The following is a 19,629-nucleotide window of genomic DNA, read 5'->3' as shown; positions in this document are numbered from 1 at the left end:
AAGTCACTAGTAGCCCTGGAGAGTGAGTCAGTCAGTCAGTCTATCTATCTATCTATCTATCTATCTATCTATCTATCTATCTATCTATCTATCTATGCGATCGAGAGATAGATGGATAGATCATCCATCTATCCATCTATCTATCTATCTATCTATCTATCTATCTATCTATCCATCTATCTATCTGTCTATCTGTCTATCTATCTGTCTATCTATCTGTCTATCTATCTGTCTATCTATCTGTCTATCTATCCAGCTATCTATCTAGCTATCTAGCTACCTATCTAGCTATGTATCTAGCTATCGATCGATCTATCTATCTATCAATCCATGTACAATTCACTATGGATTCCTTGTTTGTACTGTGTGCCGAACGTTGTATGTTGCCATGTGTGGGCCTGTGTGTTTTTTGTTCCCACACCTGTGTGTGCTGTGTGAGCCCTGCTGGTTACAGGCTGATGTAGACATATTGCACCTGTTCATGTGGGTGCATTTTAATATACACTTCTGTACAGGTTTGTGTCTGTTTTAATTGTGCCCGTGTATCTCTTCTTGTATGCATATGGTTATATATAAATGTATATCTATCTGCAGATATGCCGAGTGTAATATGTTATTTATTACCGCTGCTGCGTGTGGAGGGAGGCTGTAATTAACAAGAGTCAAAGCTTGGAGGAGAGCAGGTTAGCCCCCCCCTCCCTTAACATTATAAACAAATATCATATTATACTCTGCGTAGCTGCATAAATATTGCATACCAAAGCCATTTTAATATGTATTTGTTTTTTAAAGGTATTTAGTTAAAACAAGGATGCAAGGGGTTACATTTGAAATTTGAGCCGCCGGGAAAGAACATTGAACATTCTTTTTAACGTGTTCCTGTCGTTGTAATTTACAAAGTGTGAGCGAGGAAAGAGTTTTTCTCCTGTAAGTTTCGCGCTGTGGCAATGAAGCAGAATTTGACGTGTGCACTGTATCAATACATGTCTAATAGTACGTTAATTCGTTCAGATCCTGTAAATAAAGTATTATTGTGCCTTATTTATTGTAATGTGTGTGTGCCTGAACATACATACATGTAAAGAGACAGATTAATATACGTATGTGCACGCAGCACACACCTTTACCTCTCATAGACGCACGCGCTCCTACTACATAATTGGTGCTTGAGGCGGCCGTTCAGGCCGACTCTGTACCCGACAGGAGAGGGGCCAGGGCGGCCCCCACCGGGGACAGAGAGAGGAAGTAGGGTTCAAGCGCCTCACCTGGCCCCCGCGGTAATAACTCCGTTAAGGCTCCCTCTAACTGAGCGGAGGCACCAGGCTGGGGGCGGTAACGAGGGGGCGGGGCGCGGTAATTAATTCACTCTCTTTTAATCGCTCATACGGGTCCTCTTCCAGACAGTGACGACGGCAGGCAAGAGAAAGGAGCCCGGCAGCCAATCAGAGCGCCTGACGAGCAGGCACGTGTCCCGGCGTCTTAAAAAGCAGAGCTAAAGTGCCCGAAGTTCAGTGTACGTGAGAAGAAGAGAGGGCGGTGTCACCTCGAGGGTTGGGAGCTGCGGGGCCTTCTAGGCGCACGAGGAGTGGGGGTACGCGCTGTTCAGGGTGCTGCTGAGACACAGAGGGTGCTGATACAAAGGGGGTGTACCCTGACAGCTCTTCAAGGTGCTGAGACAACGGAAGAACACCCCAAGGTGGGGATTACAAAGGGTGCTGAGCCGCAAAAAAAACTCTCCGGGGTGCCGACCACAGAGGGAGCTGTCCAGGGTGCTGACCACAGAGGGTGCTGAACCGCAAAGGAACTCTCCAGGGTGCTGACCACAGCGGGAGCTGTCCAGGGTTCTGATCACAGAGGGTGCTGAACCGCAAAGGAACTCTCCAGGGCACTGAGCCACAGAAGGATCTCTCCAGGTTGCTGATCACTAAAGGAGTTCTCCAGTTTGTGGACCACAGAGGGAGCTCTCCAGGGTGCTGATCACAAAAGGCGCTGAGCTGCATAGGAGCTCTGCATAGTGCTGAGCAGCAGAAGGAGTTCTCTAGGGTGCAAAGCCACGGAAGGAGCTCTCTAGGGCGCTGACCAGAGAGGGTGCTCTACGGGTGCTGACCAGCGATGGTTCTAAGCCACAGAAGGAACTCTCCAGGGTGCTGAACCACAGATGGAACTCCCCAGTGAGCTGAGCCACAGAAGGAGCTCTCCTGGGTGCTGAGCCACAGAAGGAGCTTTCCGTGGTTCTCAGGAACTAAAGGAGCTCACTACGGTACTGAGCCACACGAGGCTCTGATATACGGTGCTGTCCAGGACTTGGCCCTCACGAGGTACGGAGCAGGGTGCTGTGCAACAGGAAGTGTTGAGCCACAAAGGGTGCTGAGCCGGAGCAGACGCGGAAACAAGCCAGAAACCCCAGCTCTCGTCTGACCACTAGTCCAGGCCGGTTCTAGCGCACTGGCCACTTCTGATCCACCGGGCAGGGGTCCACTTTCAACGCACACGCAGCCCTGAATTCCCTTCAGGAAGCTGGCACCGCACGCTGGCGCTAAACTCATCTGAAGTTTATATCAGTTAGACCACTGACCCGGTTCTGACCTACCTTTTACTGCTGTGACAAAGCCATCTAGGAAAGCCCGGTGCCCTCTGCAAGCGGTTCTGGGACTCGTCTGATCTCAGGCACAGCCTGGGTGCGCCTCTCGCCACCCGGCTCTGACCTCTGGGCCGGTTCTAGCCGGGCGGGAGTTGCACCTGGTCGGTCCAATCTACATCGGCTAGTTCTAACCCAGTTCGCGTGGTTCTCACTCCTGGACAAGTTATACCCCAGTTCGCGTGGCGCTCACTTCTGGAGAAGTTCTGGCCCCTGGACGTGTTCCAGCTCAGCTCGCTTCTTCCTCTCTGGAAAGGTTCTGCATCACCTCGTCCAAGTTGCCTCTCAGTGGTATCACCGGCTCCAGGGAGGCGCCCAGGCCTCGCCCCTGCCTCTGTTGCTCGGGACAGGGACAGGCCCCAGGGGTTGGCTGTACGCCCCCAGCCCAGAGTCCTGACAGCAAAGCCACCCAAAGGGCTGTAAGGACACCACCCCCCTGTACCCCGTGGACGCCCGCCGTCCCTCGGGCCCCAGCACAACGTCTTTCTTGGTCCTGGAGTGACTGGGCCTTCAGCTTCGAGTGTGACTCTGCGGGAAGGTCCGCCCTGTGCCATGAAGGACACTGGCACGGATTCTTAGCCCTGCCACACACACCCTACAAGGTTTCGTGGGCCAAATGACCCCCTGACACGGCAGCAGCATGGAAGGGGGCACCGGCTTCGGCATTGACTCTATTCTGTCCCACAGGCCCGGGAGCCCAGCTGGGGGCAAGGGGGACACACTGATGGGGGAGTGCAGGTCCCCCCTGGAGCTGAGCCCCGACTCAGAAGGAACTAGTGGGTGTTCGCCCTCCTCCTCACCGGGAAGGGAGTGCATGGAGGCGGGGGGTCCCCGGCACGGCAGCGCTCTTGGCATGGACTGTCCAATGGCCCCCGGAGGGGCCCCCCTGTCTGCCCCCTCTCAGTCCAGGACAATTACCACCTCGTCTTTCCTCATCAGGGACATTCTGGCGGACTGCAAGCCCCTAGCTGCCTGCGCCCCCTACTCCAGCAACGGGCAGCCTGCCCAGGAGCCGGGCCGGTGCCTGGTCAGCAGGGGGGTCGAGGACTTCAGAGAGAAGCTGGAGAGAGGGGGGAGCAACGCATCGTCCGACTCCGAGTACAGAGGTGAGGAGGGTAGAGCTGGTGGCTGGGGGGCGAGGGCTCCTCGTCCTACCCGGAGTGAAGGGGGTACAGAGGAAGGGAAGGTGGGACTCCTTGTCCTACTCGGAGTAGAGAGGTGGAGAGGTACAGAGGGGAAGAGGTTCGCCCCCCTCAGAGTACAGAGGTGAGAGGTACCTAGAATACGGTAGAGGGCAGCGCCTTGTCCTACATGGAGTACGTAAGTGAGGTAGGTACAGAAGTGTGGAGGAGACGGGGCGCGTCCTGAGTTCAGGGGTAAGGGGTTGGAGGATGGGTGGGTCCGAGGTCAAGGGGTGCGGAGCTGGACTCTTCGTCTCAATAACAGCTTCCAGGTGAGAGGTATTGGGGTGGGGGAATGGGCTCCTTAGGGGTACATAGGGGAGTGTGTATAGAAGTGGGGGGCCCGAAATCAGAGCTACTCGGGGTGCAGCGATGAGGCGAGAGAATTGTCCAAGTTGTAGCCCGGAGGGAATCGTTCTACACAGCTCCACATCCGGTGACAGGAGGAAACAATTAAGTAAAATAAAGACACCAGCACCGCCGTCTCGATTAGTAAAGATTCCACGTTTACCAATACTACTACTGCTGTAATTATTAACAGTAATCTAGCGCTCATCACAAACTGGACAGCCTCTTGGCGCCTGCATACCTGATTTCAGTATTACCCAAATCCCGCCGGGTTGATGCGGCTGCACTGGGGCCCTTAAATTCCCGGCTCCTCTCCCTTTAGAGAATAGCGCGTTGTGATCCTGGCACGGAGGTGCCAGTGACCTCGACAAATGAACGGCCTCCTCGGTGTAGTTTTTTTTCTTTTTTACATTACAACAGGGTCCCCTGGATGCCGTATGGTTTGCAAAGCGGAAAAGGGGTGCCAGCGGCTAGAGGCTCAGTTCTTTGCAAAAGCGCTTTAATAGAACGCAAAGCCCGGAATATAAACCACAATGCTGAAAAATGCACAAGCAACGGTACAAAAACAAATATCAAGTTGTTTGATCTTTAAAACAATCTGAGGCTTGGTTTCTGACGCTAGCAGGCCCTCACACAGAAGCAGAGGGGCAGTGGCGCAGTTGTTCGGCATCTCGGCGCTGTCCCTGTCTGTGATAGTTAGCTTCCTGTCAGAGGTGGCTGTAGAAGACGGTTTAAGTGAACACTTCCCGCCATCTCGTAAACTAAGAAAGGAATGCAGGAAAAGTCTGGTTAAGAAGAGCCCCTGCAGCCGCGGGCCAGGAGGTCGCGTGCTCTCTGGGGTGAGCACTACAGTGAAAAGGTGCCTCGTGTCTTCATGCACGTGCACAGGGTGTAAAGATACAGGTGCTTAACATTATAATGTAGCACGCGAGGCGAGATCTCAGGATCTGCAGCCGCAGTGGGATGCGTTTCATAATTTGAATTACTTCCAGCAGTTTCCTTCGCTCCTGAGGCGGCACGGTGATGTATAGTCGGGATTCTCAGACCTACATAAGACGTCTCAGGGCGAGCGCCTATTCCCTGAATGTAGTCAAAGGTGAGCTATTTATAAAACCGGAAGACGGCTCGGGATTGGTCGGCTAGAAGCAGCCCCGAGTTCTGCTTCCGAGTGCACCTTGCAGTAAATAATGGTATTTTTAACAATTAAAGCCTGCCCGGGAACCATAAAACCCGGACAATGCCCGGCGGATCGGGTGACGCTTCCAAGACTCTGTTTCATTGACGATCTTTTTTTCTGCCTAAGAACAAAGTAGGCGTCGGACAGAGACACCTCCTGCCCCCCCCCCCCAAACGCCTCAGGCCCCCTCCTGGACTTTTGTTTAGAGTCCATCCCCTCTCGGCCTCTTATTCCAACACTCAGGACATAAAGGAAGAGCGGAAAAGAATAATTAATGCCTTAATGAATTATCCAAGCGCTGCTCTTTCCGACAAGAGCGGACAAAGTGCTTTCAGGAGGCCCTTCTCTTCCAGGCGCTCGGGCGTCGATGTGACCATAAAATCTATCCCGTGTGTGGGTCCTCGAGTACCCTGCGCTCGAGACCCCCACGGGTGAATACACCCCAAGACCCAGACATGTTGCTCCACGGCTCCCACTCTCGATTTCCTCAGTGCGGCTTCTTTGTGCATGTTCTTAAATATTGAATACGGCGCATCCCTGGCGCATCCTGCGACGGACAGGGTTATGTTTATTGGTTTACACTGGCAGCTTCTCAAGGGTGAAGTCTGTGACCCGGTGAGGTTCATGCTACGGGAGGAGGAGAGGTCATTTAATACCGGTGCGTCGGTTCTTATAGACTTACACGTCTTGCACATTTACAATTACAGGCGCTGGGAGAGAGAAAGGCAGTTCGCAGAACTACGGGTTTGGTGTCCTTCGTCGAAACCGGGAATAAGAGCAGCTAGTCTGAAAGCTAGAAAGCTCCCCCCCCCCCCCCGTTGTGTATGTCCTCGGCTTTATCATCCCGCACCCCCATTCTGTCACATCAGCGCTGATGTTTCTGTGGTCGCTATATGTGAAATTATGCACAGTAAAGACTGCATCATCTTTGGGTGCAATTGAGATGTATTTATTTTTTAAACTGGGAATCCCCATAGCACCCGTTAAAAAAAAGTGTGTGTGTGTGTGTGTGTGTGTGTGGATGGATAGATATGCGCACAGACACAATGTACTTTCAAACTGAGCCTGCCGCATCAATTATGCAAAAAAAAGTAGAGAACTCTGGCTAGTTTCCATGCTTCAAGCGGAGGGCAGCTCTGTAAAATGGAGCGCCCTACACCATTACCAACACCTACACTATAGATGTGAGCAGCCCTCAACCGGAAACCCAGGAAGTACCCAGGGCTCCCCACTACTCTTCTGCATAATTTATGCCACACTCTAAACCTGAAAGGACATTATGTTTGTGTCTGTGCGCGTGTGTGTGCTTGTGTGTGTATATATATATATATATGTGTGTGTACACACACACATATACGTTGTTATATATGTGTGTGTGTATATATATATATATAACAACAACTTATATGTGTGTGTTTGTATGCATGTGTGTATATATATATATATATATATATATATATCCAATATCTTACCCACCCAGGAAAAGTAAATGACGAAAAGTTACGACCACACCGAACCTTTTATTAAACGAAGTTCGGCTCGGCGTATTCCTTTATCATAAATATTTGGGATTTACTTAAATTCGTGTTCGTAACACTGTTTGCCTTCTGTAAGCCGGAGGGCTCGGCCCCTCCCGTGCGGGTCACAGAAATCAAGGAATGACGTCTTTAACTTTTCCACATTTTTTCGCTGATATTAAAGCGTCTCCGGGTGAGGACGGGGGGGAAACGCGGGGCTACAATCAGAATTACCAAGGAGGAGTAAAGTAAAAGGTATTTCAATGAGAAATGAAACGGTACTACAGAGTGCGCGCACGCGCGGAAACATGCACAGGCCTCATGGCGCTATACATGAAGATGAAGACAGTCGCAAACATTAGTGCTATAAGCGGCTATAAGGGCTTCGCGAACACTCTCATGTCTTAATGATAACAGCCCCGATAACAGAGCGATGAACAGTCAGATTCACTTAAAAAGAAAAACGGAATAAAAAGTGTAGGAAAGCCTGTCCCAGCCACATTCACTTTAAATTTATTCCAATTATAATTCTGAAAATGATAAGCAATATTCACAACTCCACCACAATAATATTAATAATAATAAATAAATGAGTTGGAAAAAGGATTCTTTGCTGTACTCAAATGATCATTCCTAACCTGGACATGACTTCAGCCATGGAACTTGGAAAATCTGTTCCTGGACTGCAAAGTTTCGGATGAAAAAGTGTCAGCAGGAAAACATGAGACACAAGAAGAGCTTTACAATGAGCGGAGCACGTGGCACCGCGGGAGGCGCCGCGGGACATAGCTCCTTGAAGACGTTCGTAAGGCGCCTTCTATGTAATAATAACCCTTTCCGATGGAGGGGAGAGGGGGGGTCTGGCTGGCCTAGAGAAATGTTATCAGAAACAGATTAGTTTTCAAAGGAGAACAAAAAAAAGTCATGGATGACAATTATTAAGGGGCACGGGTATAAGGGGCTTTAAAAACATGCTGCGGCTGGGCACCCCGGGCCCGCTCTCTGGTATCCCCAAGGTGCCCTCGGGGTGACTCTCGGCGCCCTCTGCGCCTGCACATGCAAGCGTGTCCCAAGGGCGGGGTTACACGAAACATGCGCCGTCCTCCGAGAGAAGAGCTTTATAGGGCGCCTGGGGAGGGGTGCAGAGATGAGTTCCTAAAGGGCTGCTGGCTCGGGCTGTTTTGGGGTCGGATGGCAGAATTCTACAAACACGTCAGTCAATATAAACTTCTACAATCTCTATTAAAACCGGTTCCATGAAGCGCTGTAAAATCTTGGATTCGGGCATTACGTCCCTGCAACCGCCCGCCCCCCTTTGCAATAATCACCTCGTAAAACTTCACTCAAGTGTGCCCAATACGAAGATCGGGAATAATGCGCCTTAAAGGCGCTCTGCTCATCGAAGCGCTATAAGGAGCTTGTGTTTGGGGAAAAGAAAGTGCCCTACTCGAGCGCCTGGTGAAATCGTAAAATCAAAGCATACTGATTGGGCGGGGGGCGATGCGTAGGGGGTGATGAGATCTGAGTAGAGGGAGTGGGGGGGGTGCTGGGCGGGGGTTTGGTCTCTAACTGGGCCGTAATTTTCTGGGCTTGAAGCTGGAGTGAGTTCCCCGGTGGCTCAATTAAGGGGATTATTGTCCCCCAAAGAGAGAAAGCAGACTCCCCCTCCCCCCCAAAGACAGTCGCCCCCACCTTTCCCACACCAGAGTTTGCCTGGGCTCAGCTGAATCCGCCATAAACCGCTATAAACCCCTTCAGAGGCCGGGTCTGCGGCAGTTACCGCTTATAGTCACAGAGTGTGTGATACAACTGTGCACACACACACGGGCACACACACAGTGCCACACACACCGACACTATAAACAGGCGCAGACACAAAGTAACCCCTTTATATTCAGGAGTGCGGTGTACAAAGAGTGCGTGAGACAACTCTGCTCGACGCACCGAGACAGACACACAAACGCACCTCACACATTGTTATACACACCGACACATACACATAGACGCGCACACAAACACACACACATACACTGAAACAGATTAACCGCTTTATAATCAGGAGTGTGGTGTACAGAGAGTGAGAGATACAGCGGTGCACACAAAGAGACAGGCACCCACACCGACACTACACAGACACATATACACCCACACAAACGAACCGAACCGCTTTATAATCAGGAGTGTGCGTTACAAAGGTGTGTGATACAACTATGCACGCACAGAAGCAGCCACACACGGACACGTATAAACACGCGCGCACAGGCGCACAAACACACGCATTCATATACCACCAGAGACACATATACCTACATAATATACCTACATAGCAGGGGCACGCGCATACACACAGGAAGTCTAGTGCAAACACATAAACACACAGCACACCTGCACACACAGGCGAGCACACACATCGAAGACAGAGGCGAACGAACACACGGAGACATACATAGACGCGCGTGTGCACGCACAAACACACACACGAATAAAGACACATAGAGAGACGCGCACACACATGCACACATATACGGACACAGAGACACATGCACACACCACACACACGCTTACATACGGAAATTCAAGTACAGGCACACACAGCCACACTGTTGATACATACAGACACCTACACACAGACATTCAGACACACACAAAGGCGCGCACACACAGACACTCACATATGGACAAACATAGACAACTGCAGACATACAGACACACAAAATCAACACAGAGACACAGACTTACGCATACAGAAATAGGCACCCACCTACTACACGCAGTCACAAACAGGCACATATACACATACTCAGAGAGAGAGGTGTGATTCCGCCACATACACACACAACTATACACACCCCTCTCCAGCGCGATACACACATCTAGTTACCCCACGGTGCACATTAGTTTCAACTCGGGTTTCTTGTGCCACTGAGTGACCCCACTAGCCGGGGCCTGGCACTTCCGGGTCACCACAGCGCCGAGGCCAGTCGGGTTTATGGAACTCTGCGTTTATTAAAGATTACTAGCCGTAATTCACAGGCTGACAATATTCGTTTGAAATCAATTGTCTGTGTGGTGACACTCCACGCGTGTATAGGCCGTGACTCACGCGTCTCTGTGCGTGACACACACGCCCTGAAAGAGAGTCATGGGTAGACGTGTGCACCATCGGAAGATACTGGGGCGCAGGGGGGTTCTTTGGGGCTTCAGCTGTCACATAAAAGATGTCATCTGTGTACATGGGAGGCAGGACGTGTATACCGGACGTGTCGTGTCACACAAGGACTGCAGCGCTGCGACACCGGACGCATCACATAAAACAGCTAGGGTGACCGAGGAGGTATGTACTTTAGACAATGTGGCAGCGTGTGATGGCCAGATAGCCAGACAAGAAGACGGGAGACTCAGCGTCTTACAAACAAACTCATTTACGAACCCTCGCGCCTGGTGGCGCAAAAAGTATTTCCGGTAGTTTTACACTCAGTGAGTGAGGGACAGACCCGCATCTCGGATTCAGTGAGTTTCACCCAGGGACGCAATGGTTTAAAACGTTCCTTTTCCGGCGGTGAGACGCCGATGCCTTAGCCTCCTCCTTTGGGCTCGGCGCCAAGAGGCCACTTTGGTGCTGATCGAGGCACTACTGTTAAGAATGACACCTGGCCTATGCGGACTCGGAGTCGCGAGCCCCACTGCGGGTGAATTCTCACCGGCAGCCACGCGTGCACGAACACTCGGACGCACCGTTTGCTGTCACACGATTCACGTTTTTTGTTTTCGTACTTCGTTCGTTTCATTTCTCTGATTACAGATGTCACATGGGATTCCTTTCTTCCTTCTAGCCGTGTCAATCTTTTTTTTGTCTGTATTTGTCATCTTTTTTTGTTCACTTTAATTTTTTTACTGCTTTTCAATATTGATTCCTATCCGTCTACTCTTCCCTTTCCGTGATTTATAATTATTTCCGTCAGTCTTTTTATCTTTCTGTTCCACTGTCTCCCTTCTCTTGTTCTTCCCCAGTTTACTTTCACTTTTCGTTGTTTAATACGTATTTCTTTCAGATCGTATTTCCTCTCCACGTTTAAATTGTTTATAGTCCGCCTTTCTTTGTCGTTGTTTTTATAACTATTTCCTTTGTATTTTTCTCGCGAGTTTTTCCTCTTTGTGTTTTCTAAGTATTTCTCGGAGTCTTCTGGTGTCTGGTAGTGTTTGTTTTCTCGTTGTGCTTTCTCTTTCCCATTATGTTCTTTCTCTTTCATCCTCCCCTCTCCTTACATTTCCCCTTTCTCTGCTTTCGTTTTTCTTCTCTTCATGTTTTTTATTTTCTACTACCTTTTAATATCTCTCGGTGTTTGTTTCCACCTTTCTTTTCCTTACTCCTGTTCCGCTCTCTTTCACCGTCCGTGTTCTCGCTTTATCTCTTCCGCTCTCTATCTTGCTTCTACTTTTCGATTTTCTTCATCTATTTTCCGAGTTTCTAACAATTATTTTTTGTGCTTACTTTCTTCTAATTTTTTTTCTTCATCTATTTTTCCAGTTTCCCACAATTTTTTTCGTGTTTATGCTCTTGTATTTTCCTTCTCTTCCTTTCGGCCTTTTTACTCCTTTCATCTTTTTTACGCTGCGCTTTCGTTTCCCTTTTTACTTCATTCCCTGTTCCCTTTGGATTCTTCTACATTCTTTGTTTTTAAATGTATCCCCACTTTATTTATTTTTTAGATTGTCTTTCCCATTCGTTTGTTTTAATTTTCTTTGATCAGTTTACCTCTATCCCATCTCCCCTGCCCCTCGACACGCTCTGACTTGCCGCCCCTTGTCTTTGCAGTGAAGGAGGAGGGGGACCGCGAGATCTCCAGCTCCAGGGACAGCCCCCCGGTGCGGCTGAAGAAGCCACGTAAGGCCCGCACCGCTTTCACCGACCATCAGCTGGCCCAGCTGGAGAGGAGCTTCGAGAGGCAGAAGTACCTGAGCGTGCAGGACAGGATGGAGCTGGCGGCATCCCTCAACCTGACGGACACACAGGTCAAGACCTGGTACCAGAACCGCAGGTGAGACCTAGAACCGCTGCCTAGAACCACAGGGAGGGGGCAGGGCTGAAACAGGGTGGCTAGGAGCATCTGTCAGCTTCACGGACACACAGGTCAAGACCCGGTACCAGAACCGCAGGTGAGGCCTAGAACCGCAGCCTAGAACCACAGGGAGGGGGCAGGGGGGAGACAGGACAGGATGGAGCTGGCGGCATCCCTCAACCTGACGGACACACAGGTCAAGACCTGGTACCAGAACCGCAGGTGAGACCTAGAACCGCAGGTGAGGCCTAGAACCGAAGCCTAGAACCACAGGGAGGGGGCAGGGTGGAAACAGGGTGGCTAGGAGCATCGATAAACAACAGTAGAGGGACCCTGACTATTTCACATGTGTGAGGAAGGTACAGGGAGAAAACCTATAAACTACAACAGAACTTCCTACACCTATCTATTAAGAAATTAGGCAATATGTCCATATAATAATATAGAACCCACAGTCAACAGTGTATTAAGATCATATCAATTCATTTATTTGTTTGTTTTTTTCCTCTTTTTTTATAGAAAACCTATACAAATATTTTTTTATATATATATTGATACATATAGTGCATATTATTTTTCAATCATAAAAAACCATTTACAGCCTGTCTAGAACAGCCCACACCATACTTATATTGAACAGACTGCCAATATGGCACAATTGACTACACATTTACAATTAACAAAAATAAAATAAGAAAAAACAATGTACATAACAATAGAACAACAGTAATTACACAAGACCAGCGCCAACGCGCGTTTCGGAGATCCTATATATCCAATACAGGCTCCTTCTTCAGGGCGTGTTCGATAGGTCTTTCAAATAACAACACATACAAAACATCGTTTCATATCCGACATCATGTGGTGAGGGCGCTTTGCGTATATTCAAATATTGACAACTGTTGGTATAGGAACCAGCGTTTTTAGTCAAAAGCCTCGAATCTAAGCTTGACTTCAAAAAGAGTACGAATATCTTTGTAAATCACGAATGCAAGAAACGTCGGTAAAGCAAATTAGTATCTGAGCCAAGACTTTTTAGAATAGGCGAGCGATGTGTCTGTATGAAATTGATCGGACCCGTAAGAATGTTGCTTGCTATACCAACCCGGTATCAGGCTAACAGAGTTGCTAATGACGGCCCCTCTAGCTGGATATCCAAGGAATAAGGAACTTCCTGGAGTTTATTTTCTAAGAGGTAGTGTAGTCTGTGTAGTTAAAACGGGGACCTCATAATATCGGGTGATTTTTCGAGAAAGTCTTCCGTGGTCCGTCTCCTTCCGCTCTTGGCTAGGAGCATCGGTCAGCTTCACGGACACATGGATCAAGACACGGTACCAGAACCGCTGGTGAGACCTAGAACCGCAGGTGAGGCCTAGAACCGCAGTCTAGAACCACAGGTCGGGTGCAGGGGTGAAACAGGATGGCTATGATCATCTGTCAGCTTCACGGACACTCAGATCAAGACCCGGTACCAGAACCGCAGGTGAGACCTAGAACCGCAGCCTAGAACCACAGGGAGGGGGCAGGGCTGGAACAGGATGGCTAGGAGCACCTGTCAGCTTCACGGACACACAGGTCAAGACCTGGTACCAGAACCGCATGTGAGACCTAGAACCGCAGCCTAGAACCACAGGGAGGGTGCAGGGGGGAAACAGGACAGGATGGCCCTAGGAGCATCTCTAAGTAAACGGACACATAGATCAAGACCCGGTACCAGAACCGCAGGTGAGACATAGAACCACAGCCTAGAACCATGAGGGGGGACGGGCGACACGAGTGAAACGGGACAGGATTGAGAAAGTCGCATCCCTTGCGCACAGATCAAGAGCTGGTACCAGAACCGCAGGTGAGACCTAGAACCGCAGGTGAGACCTAGAACCGCAGCCTAGAACCACAGGGAGGGGGCAGGAGTGAAACAGGACAGGATGGCCCTGGAGCATCTCTCAGCCTCAATGACACACAGGTCAAGACCTGGTACCAGAACCACAGATTAGACCTAGAACCACAGCCAGGCTTAGCAGGAACATGACCAGGGAGCTGGTGGCATCTTTCGACCTCTCTTACACCAAGCGAAGCAGTACTAGTGCAGCCCTACTTGAGACCTAGAACAGTAAGAACAAACTCAAGTCAAGAGCTCAGAACGACAGCCCAGAGCAGGAACGGGGCTGAGGGCAAGAAGGTAAGTGGACACGGTGAGCTGGCGGAAGCCCAAAGGGCCGGTGCAGCGCCACGAGCTGGTGCCAGTGCTGCGGGAGAGACCAAGCGCTATGGTCCAGCGCCAGAGCCGAATCTACATCAAAGAGCGAACACAAGGAGAGCACGAGGGGGTGAGGCTGAGTCCAGAACCTCGAACCTGGCACGCCCTGCTCGTGAACTGGGCCCAGAACGAAAGCTGGACTTAAAGCTCAGAACCAGAGATACGCAGAGAGCGCCAGAGAGGAAACTGGACCGGATGGAACCGGTGCCACGGGTGAGCGCTAGAACCACAGCTGATAACAGAGCTGATCCCTCTGGGGGTCTTTCTGTCCTTAGACCTCGTCATTAATATCCTTCAATGCCTCTTGCATTTCAGGGGAAGACCGAATAATGCCTCTAAAGGGATATTCTACTCATATGGGGCGGAGCTGGGACCTAGAACCTGAGTCTAGAACAGTTAGTGTGCAACAACGCGTCCTACCAAGGCACACAACCCAAAACCCAAAACAAGAGGCTAGAACACAGTGACTCCATCCCAGAAACCAGACCAGAGTCTGGAACAAGAGCCTGGAACCAGAGTCTACAAGAGTCAGTACAACCCGTCCTACCAAGGCACACAACCCCAAACATAAAACAAGAGACTAGAACACAGTGACTCCATCCCAGAAACCAGAGTCTGGAACCAGAGTCTGGAACCAGAGTCTGGAACCAGAGTCTGGAACCAGAGTCTGGAACCAGAGTCTGTGTGCAACAACCCGTCCTACCACGACACACAACCTAAAACACAGAACAAGAGACTAGAACACAGTGACTCCATCCCAGAAACCAGAGTCTGGAACCAGAGTCTAAAAGAGTTAGTGTGCAACAACCCGTCCTACCAAGGCACACAACCCCAAACATAGAACAAGAGACTAGAACACAGTGACTCCATCCCAGAAACCAGACCAGAGTCTGGAACAAGAGCCTGGAACCAGAGTCTAGAAGAGTCAGTACAACCCGTCCTACCAAGGCACACAACCCCAAACATAGAACAAGAGACTAGAACACAGTGACTCCATCCCAGAAACCAGACCAGAGTCTGGAACAAGAGCCTGGAACCAGAGTCAAGAAGAGTCAGTGTGCAACAACCCGTCCTACCAAGGCACACAACCCCAAACATAGAACAAGAGACTAGAACACAGTGACTCCATCCCAGAAACCAGACCAGAGTCTGGAACAAGATCCTGGAACCAGAGTCTAGAAGAGTCAGTGTGCAACAATCTGTCCTACCAAGGCACACAACCCCAAACACAGAACAAGAGACTAGAACACAGTGACTCCATCCCAGAAACCAGACCAGAGTCTGGAACAAGATCCTGGAACCAGAGTCTAGAAGAGTCAGTGTGCAACAACCCGTCCTACCAAGGCACACAACCCCAAACATAGAACAAGAGACTAGAACACAGTGACTCCATCCCAGAAACCAGACCAGAGTCTGGAACAAGATCCTGGAACCAGAGTCTAGAAGAGTCAGTGTGCAACAACCCGTCCTACCAAGGCACACAACCCCAAACATAGAACAAGAGACTAGAACACAGTGACTCCATCCCAGAAACCAGACCAGAGTCTGGAACAAGAGTCTGGAACCAGAGTCTAGTAGAGTCAGTGTGCAACAATCTGTCCTACCAAGGCACACAACCCAAAACACAGAACAAGAGACTACAACACAGTGCCTCCATCCCAGAGTCTGGAACCAGAGTCTAGAAGAGTCAGTGTGCAACAACGCGTCCTACCAAGGCACACAACCCCAAACATAGAACAAGAGACTAGAACACAGTGACTCCATCCCAGAAACCAGGAGTCTGGAACAAGATCCTGGAACCAGAGTCTAGAAAAGTCAGTGTGCATCAACCCGTCCTACCAAGGCACACAACCCAAACATAGAACAAGAGACTAGAACAGAGTGACTCCATCCCAGAAACCAGACGAGAGTCTGGAACAAGAGTCTGGAACCAGAGTCTAGAAGAGTCAGTGTGCAACAATCTGTCCTACCAAGGCACACAACCCAAAACACAGAACAAGAGACTAGAACACAGTGACTCCATCCCAGAATCCAGAGTCTAAAAGAATCAGTGTGCAACAACCCGTCCTACCAAGGCACACAACCCAAAACACAAAGCAAGAGACTGGAATACAGTGACTCCATCCCAGAAACCAGAGTCTGGAACCAGAGTCTAAAAGAGTTATTGTGCAACAACGCGTCCTACCAAGGCACACAACCCAAAACACAAAACAAGAGACTAGAACACAGTGACTCCATCCCAGAAACCAGATCAGAGTTTGGAAAATGAGCCTGGAACGAGAGTCTAGAAGAGTCAGTGTGCAACAACCCGTCCTACCAAGGCACACAACCCCAAACATAGAACAAGAGACTAGAACACAGTGACTCCATCCCAGAAACCAGACCAGAGTCTGGAACAAGATCCTGGAACCAGAGTCTAGAAGAGTCAGTGTGCAACAACCCGTCCTACCAAGGCACACAACCCCAAACATAGAACAAGAGACTAGAACACAGTGACTCCATCCCAGAAACCAGACCAGAGTCTGGAACAAGAGTCTGGAACCAGAGTCTAGTAGAGTCAGTGTGCAACAATCTGTCCTACCAAGGCACACAACCCAAAACACAGAACAAGAGACTACAACACAGTGACTCCATCCCAGAATCCAGAGTCTGGAACCAGAGTCTAGAAGAGTCAGTGTGCAACAACGCGTCCTACCAAGGCACACAACCCCAAACATAGAACAAGAGACTAGAACACAGTGACTCCATCCCAGAAACCAGACCAGAGTCTGGAACAAGATCCTGGAACCAGAGTCTAGAAGAGTCAGTGTGCAACAATCTGTCCTACCAAGGCACACAACCCAAAACACAGAACAAGAGACTAGAACACAGTGACTCCATCCCAGAATCCAGAGTCTGGAACCAGAGTCTAAAAGAGTTATTGTGCAACAACGCGTCCTACCAAGGCACACAACCCAAAACATAGAACAAGAGACTAGAACACAGTGACTCCATCCCAGAATCCAGAGTCTGGAACCAGAGTCTAAAAGAATCAGTGTGCAACAACCCGTCCTACCAAGGCACACAACCCAAAACACAAAGCAAGAGACTGGAATACAGTGACTCCATCCCAGAAACCAGAGTCTGGAACCAGAGTCTAGAAGAGTTACTGTGCAACAACGCGTCCTACCAAGGCACACAACCCCAAACATAGAACAAGAGACTAGAACACAGTGACTCCATCCCAGAAACCAGACCAGAGTCTGGAACAAGGTCCTGGAACCAGAGTCTAGAAGAGTCAGTGTGCAACAACCCGTCCTACCAAGGCACACAACCCCAAACATAGAACAAGAGACTAGAACACAGTGACTCCATCCCAGAAACCAGAACAGAGTCTGGAACAAGAGTCTGGAACCACAGTCTAGAAGAGTCAGTGTGCAACAATCTGTCCTACCAAGGCACACAACCCAAAACACAGAACAAGAGACTAGAACACAATGACTCCATCCCAGAATCCAGAGTCTGGAACCAGAGTCTAGAAGAGTCAGTGTGCAACAACCCGTCCTACCAAGGCACACAACCCCAAACATAGAACAAGAGACTAGAACACAGTGACTCCATCCCAGAAACCAGACGAGAGTCTGGAACAAGAGTCTGGAACCAGAGTCTAGAAGAGTCAGTGTGCAACAATCTGTCCTACCAAGGCACACAACCCAAAACACAGAACAAGAGACTAGAACACAGTGACTCCATCCCAAAATCCAGAGTCTGGAACCAGAGTCTAAAAGAGTCAGTGTGCAACAACGCGTCCTACCAAGGCACACAACCCCAAACATAGAACAAGAGACTAGAACACAGTGACTCCATCCCAGAAACCAGAGTCTGGAACCAGAGTCTAAAAGAGTTATTGTGCAACAACGGGTCCTACCAAGGCGCACAACCCAAAACACAGAACAAGAGACTAGAACACAGTGACTCCATCCCAGAAACCAGATCAGAGTTTGGAAAAAGAGCCTGGAACCAGCGTCTAAAAGAGTCAGTGTGCAACAACCCGTCCTACCAAGGCACACAACCCAAAACACAGAACAAGAGACTAGAACACAGTGACTCCATCCCAGAATCCAGAGTCTGGAACCAGAGTCTAGAAGAGTCAGCGTGCCACAACCCGTCCTACCACGGCACACAACCCAAAACACAAAACAAGAGACTAGAACACAGTGACTCCATCCCAGAAAACAGATCAGAGTTTGGAAAAAGAGCCTGGAACCAGAGTCTAAAAGAGTTAGTGTGCAACAACGCGTCCTACCAAGGCACACAACCCGAAACAAGAGACTAGAACACCGTGACTCCATCCAAGAAACCAGACCAGAGTCTGGAACAAGAGCCTGGAACCAGAGTCTAGAAGAGTCAGTGTGCAACAACCCGTCCTACCAAGGCACACAACCCCAAACAAAGAACAAGAGACTAGAACACAGTGACTCCATCCCAGAATCCAGAGTCTGGAACCAGAGTCTAGAAGACTCAGTGTGCAACAACGCGTCCTACCAAGGCACACAACCCCAAACATAGAACAAGAGACTAGAACACAGTGACTCCATCCCAGAAACCAGGAGTCTGGAACAAGATCCTGGAACCAGAGTCTAGAAAAGTCAGTGTGCATCAACCCGTCCTACCAAGGCACACAACCCAAACATAGAACAAGAGACTAGAACAGAGTGACTCCATCCCAGAAACCAGACCAGAGTCTGGAACAAGAGCCTGGAACCAGAGTCTAGAAGAGTTAGTGTGCAACAACCCGTCCTACCAAGGCACACAACCCCAAACATAGAACAAGAGACTAGAACACAGGGACTCCATCCCAGAAACCAGAGTCTGGAACCAGAGTCTAAAAGAGTCAGTGTGCAGCAACCCGTCCTACCAAGGCACACAACCCAAAATATAGAACAAGAGACTAGAACACAGTGACTCCAACCCAGAAACCAGATCAGAGTTTGGAAAAAGAGCCTGGAACCAGAGTCTAGAAGAGTTAGTGTGCAATAACCCGTCCTACAAAGGCACACTACCCAAAACACAGAACAAGAGACTAGAACACAGTGAGTCCATCCCAGAAACCAGAGACTAGAAGAGGTGGTGCGCAACACCCCGCCCCACCACGGCACACAACCTAAAACACAGAGGCCAGAGCAAGAGACTAGAACACAGTGACTCCATCCCAGAAACCAGATTAAGTCTGGAACCAGAGTCTTGAACCAGAGTCTAGAAGAGTTACTGTGCAACAACCCGTCCTATGAGGGCCCACAACACAGAGACCAGAACAGGAGACTAGAACACAGTGACTCCATCCCAGAAACCAGACCAGAGTCTGGAACCAGAGTCTAGATGAGTTACTGTGCAATAACTCGTCCTATGAGGGCCCACAACACAGAGACCAGAACAGGAGACTAGAACACAGTGACTCCATCCCAGAAACCA

At 49.7% G+C, this 19,629-nt stretch overlaps 1 protein-coding gene across 1 annotated transcript in view; it reads left to right on the top strand.

The window, feature by feature from the left end:
- Nucleotides 1–1,538: 1,538 nt before the first annotated feature.
- Nucleotides 1,539–19,629, top strand: part of BARHL1 (BarH like homeobox 1) — a 39,835-nt gene continuing 21,744 nt past the window's right edge. Inside the window, exons 1-2 of the mRNA XM_085616348.1 lie at nt 1,539–3,744; nt 11,678–11,900. Coding sequence (XP_085472474.1) covers nt 3,279–3,744; nt 11,678–11,900 — 689 coding nt within the window. The 5' untranslated portion in view covers nt 1,539–3,278. The remainder of the gene's footprint in view (nt 3,745–11,677; nt 11,901–19,629) is intronic.

The sequence above is a fragment of the Triturus cristatus genome, chromosome 1_2, assembly GCF_964204655.1.
Source record: "Triturus cristatus chromosome 1_2, aTriCri1.1, whole genome shotgun sequence".
Classification (NCBI taxonomy): Eukaryota; Metazoa; Chordata; class Amphibia; order Caudata; family Salamandridae; genus Triturus; species Triturus cristatus.
Note: the sequence above shows the minus strand (reverse complement) of the source record. Positions and strands in the feature narration are given on the sequence as shown.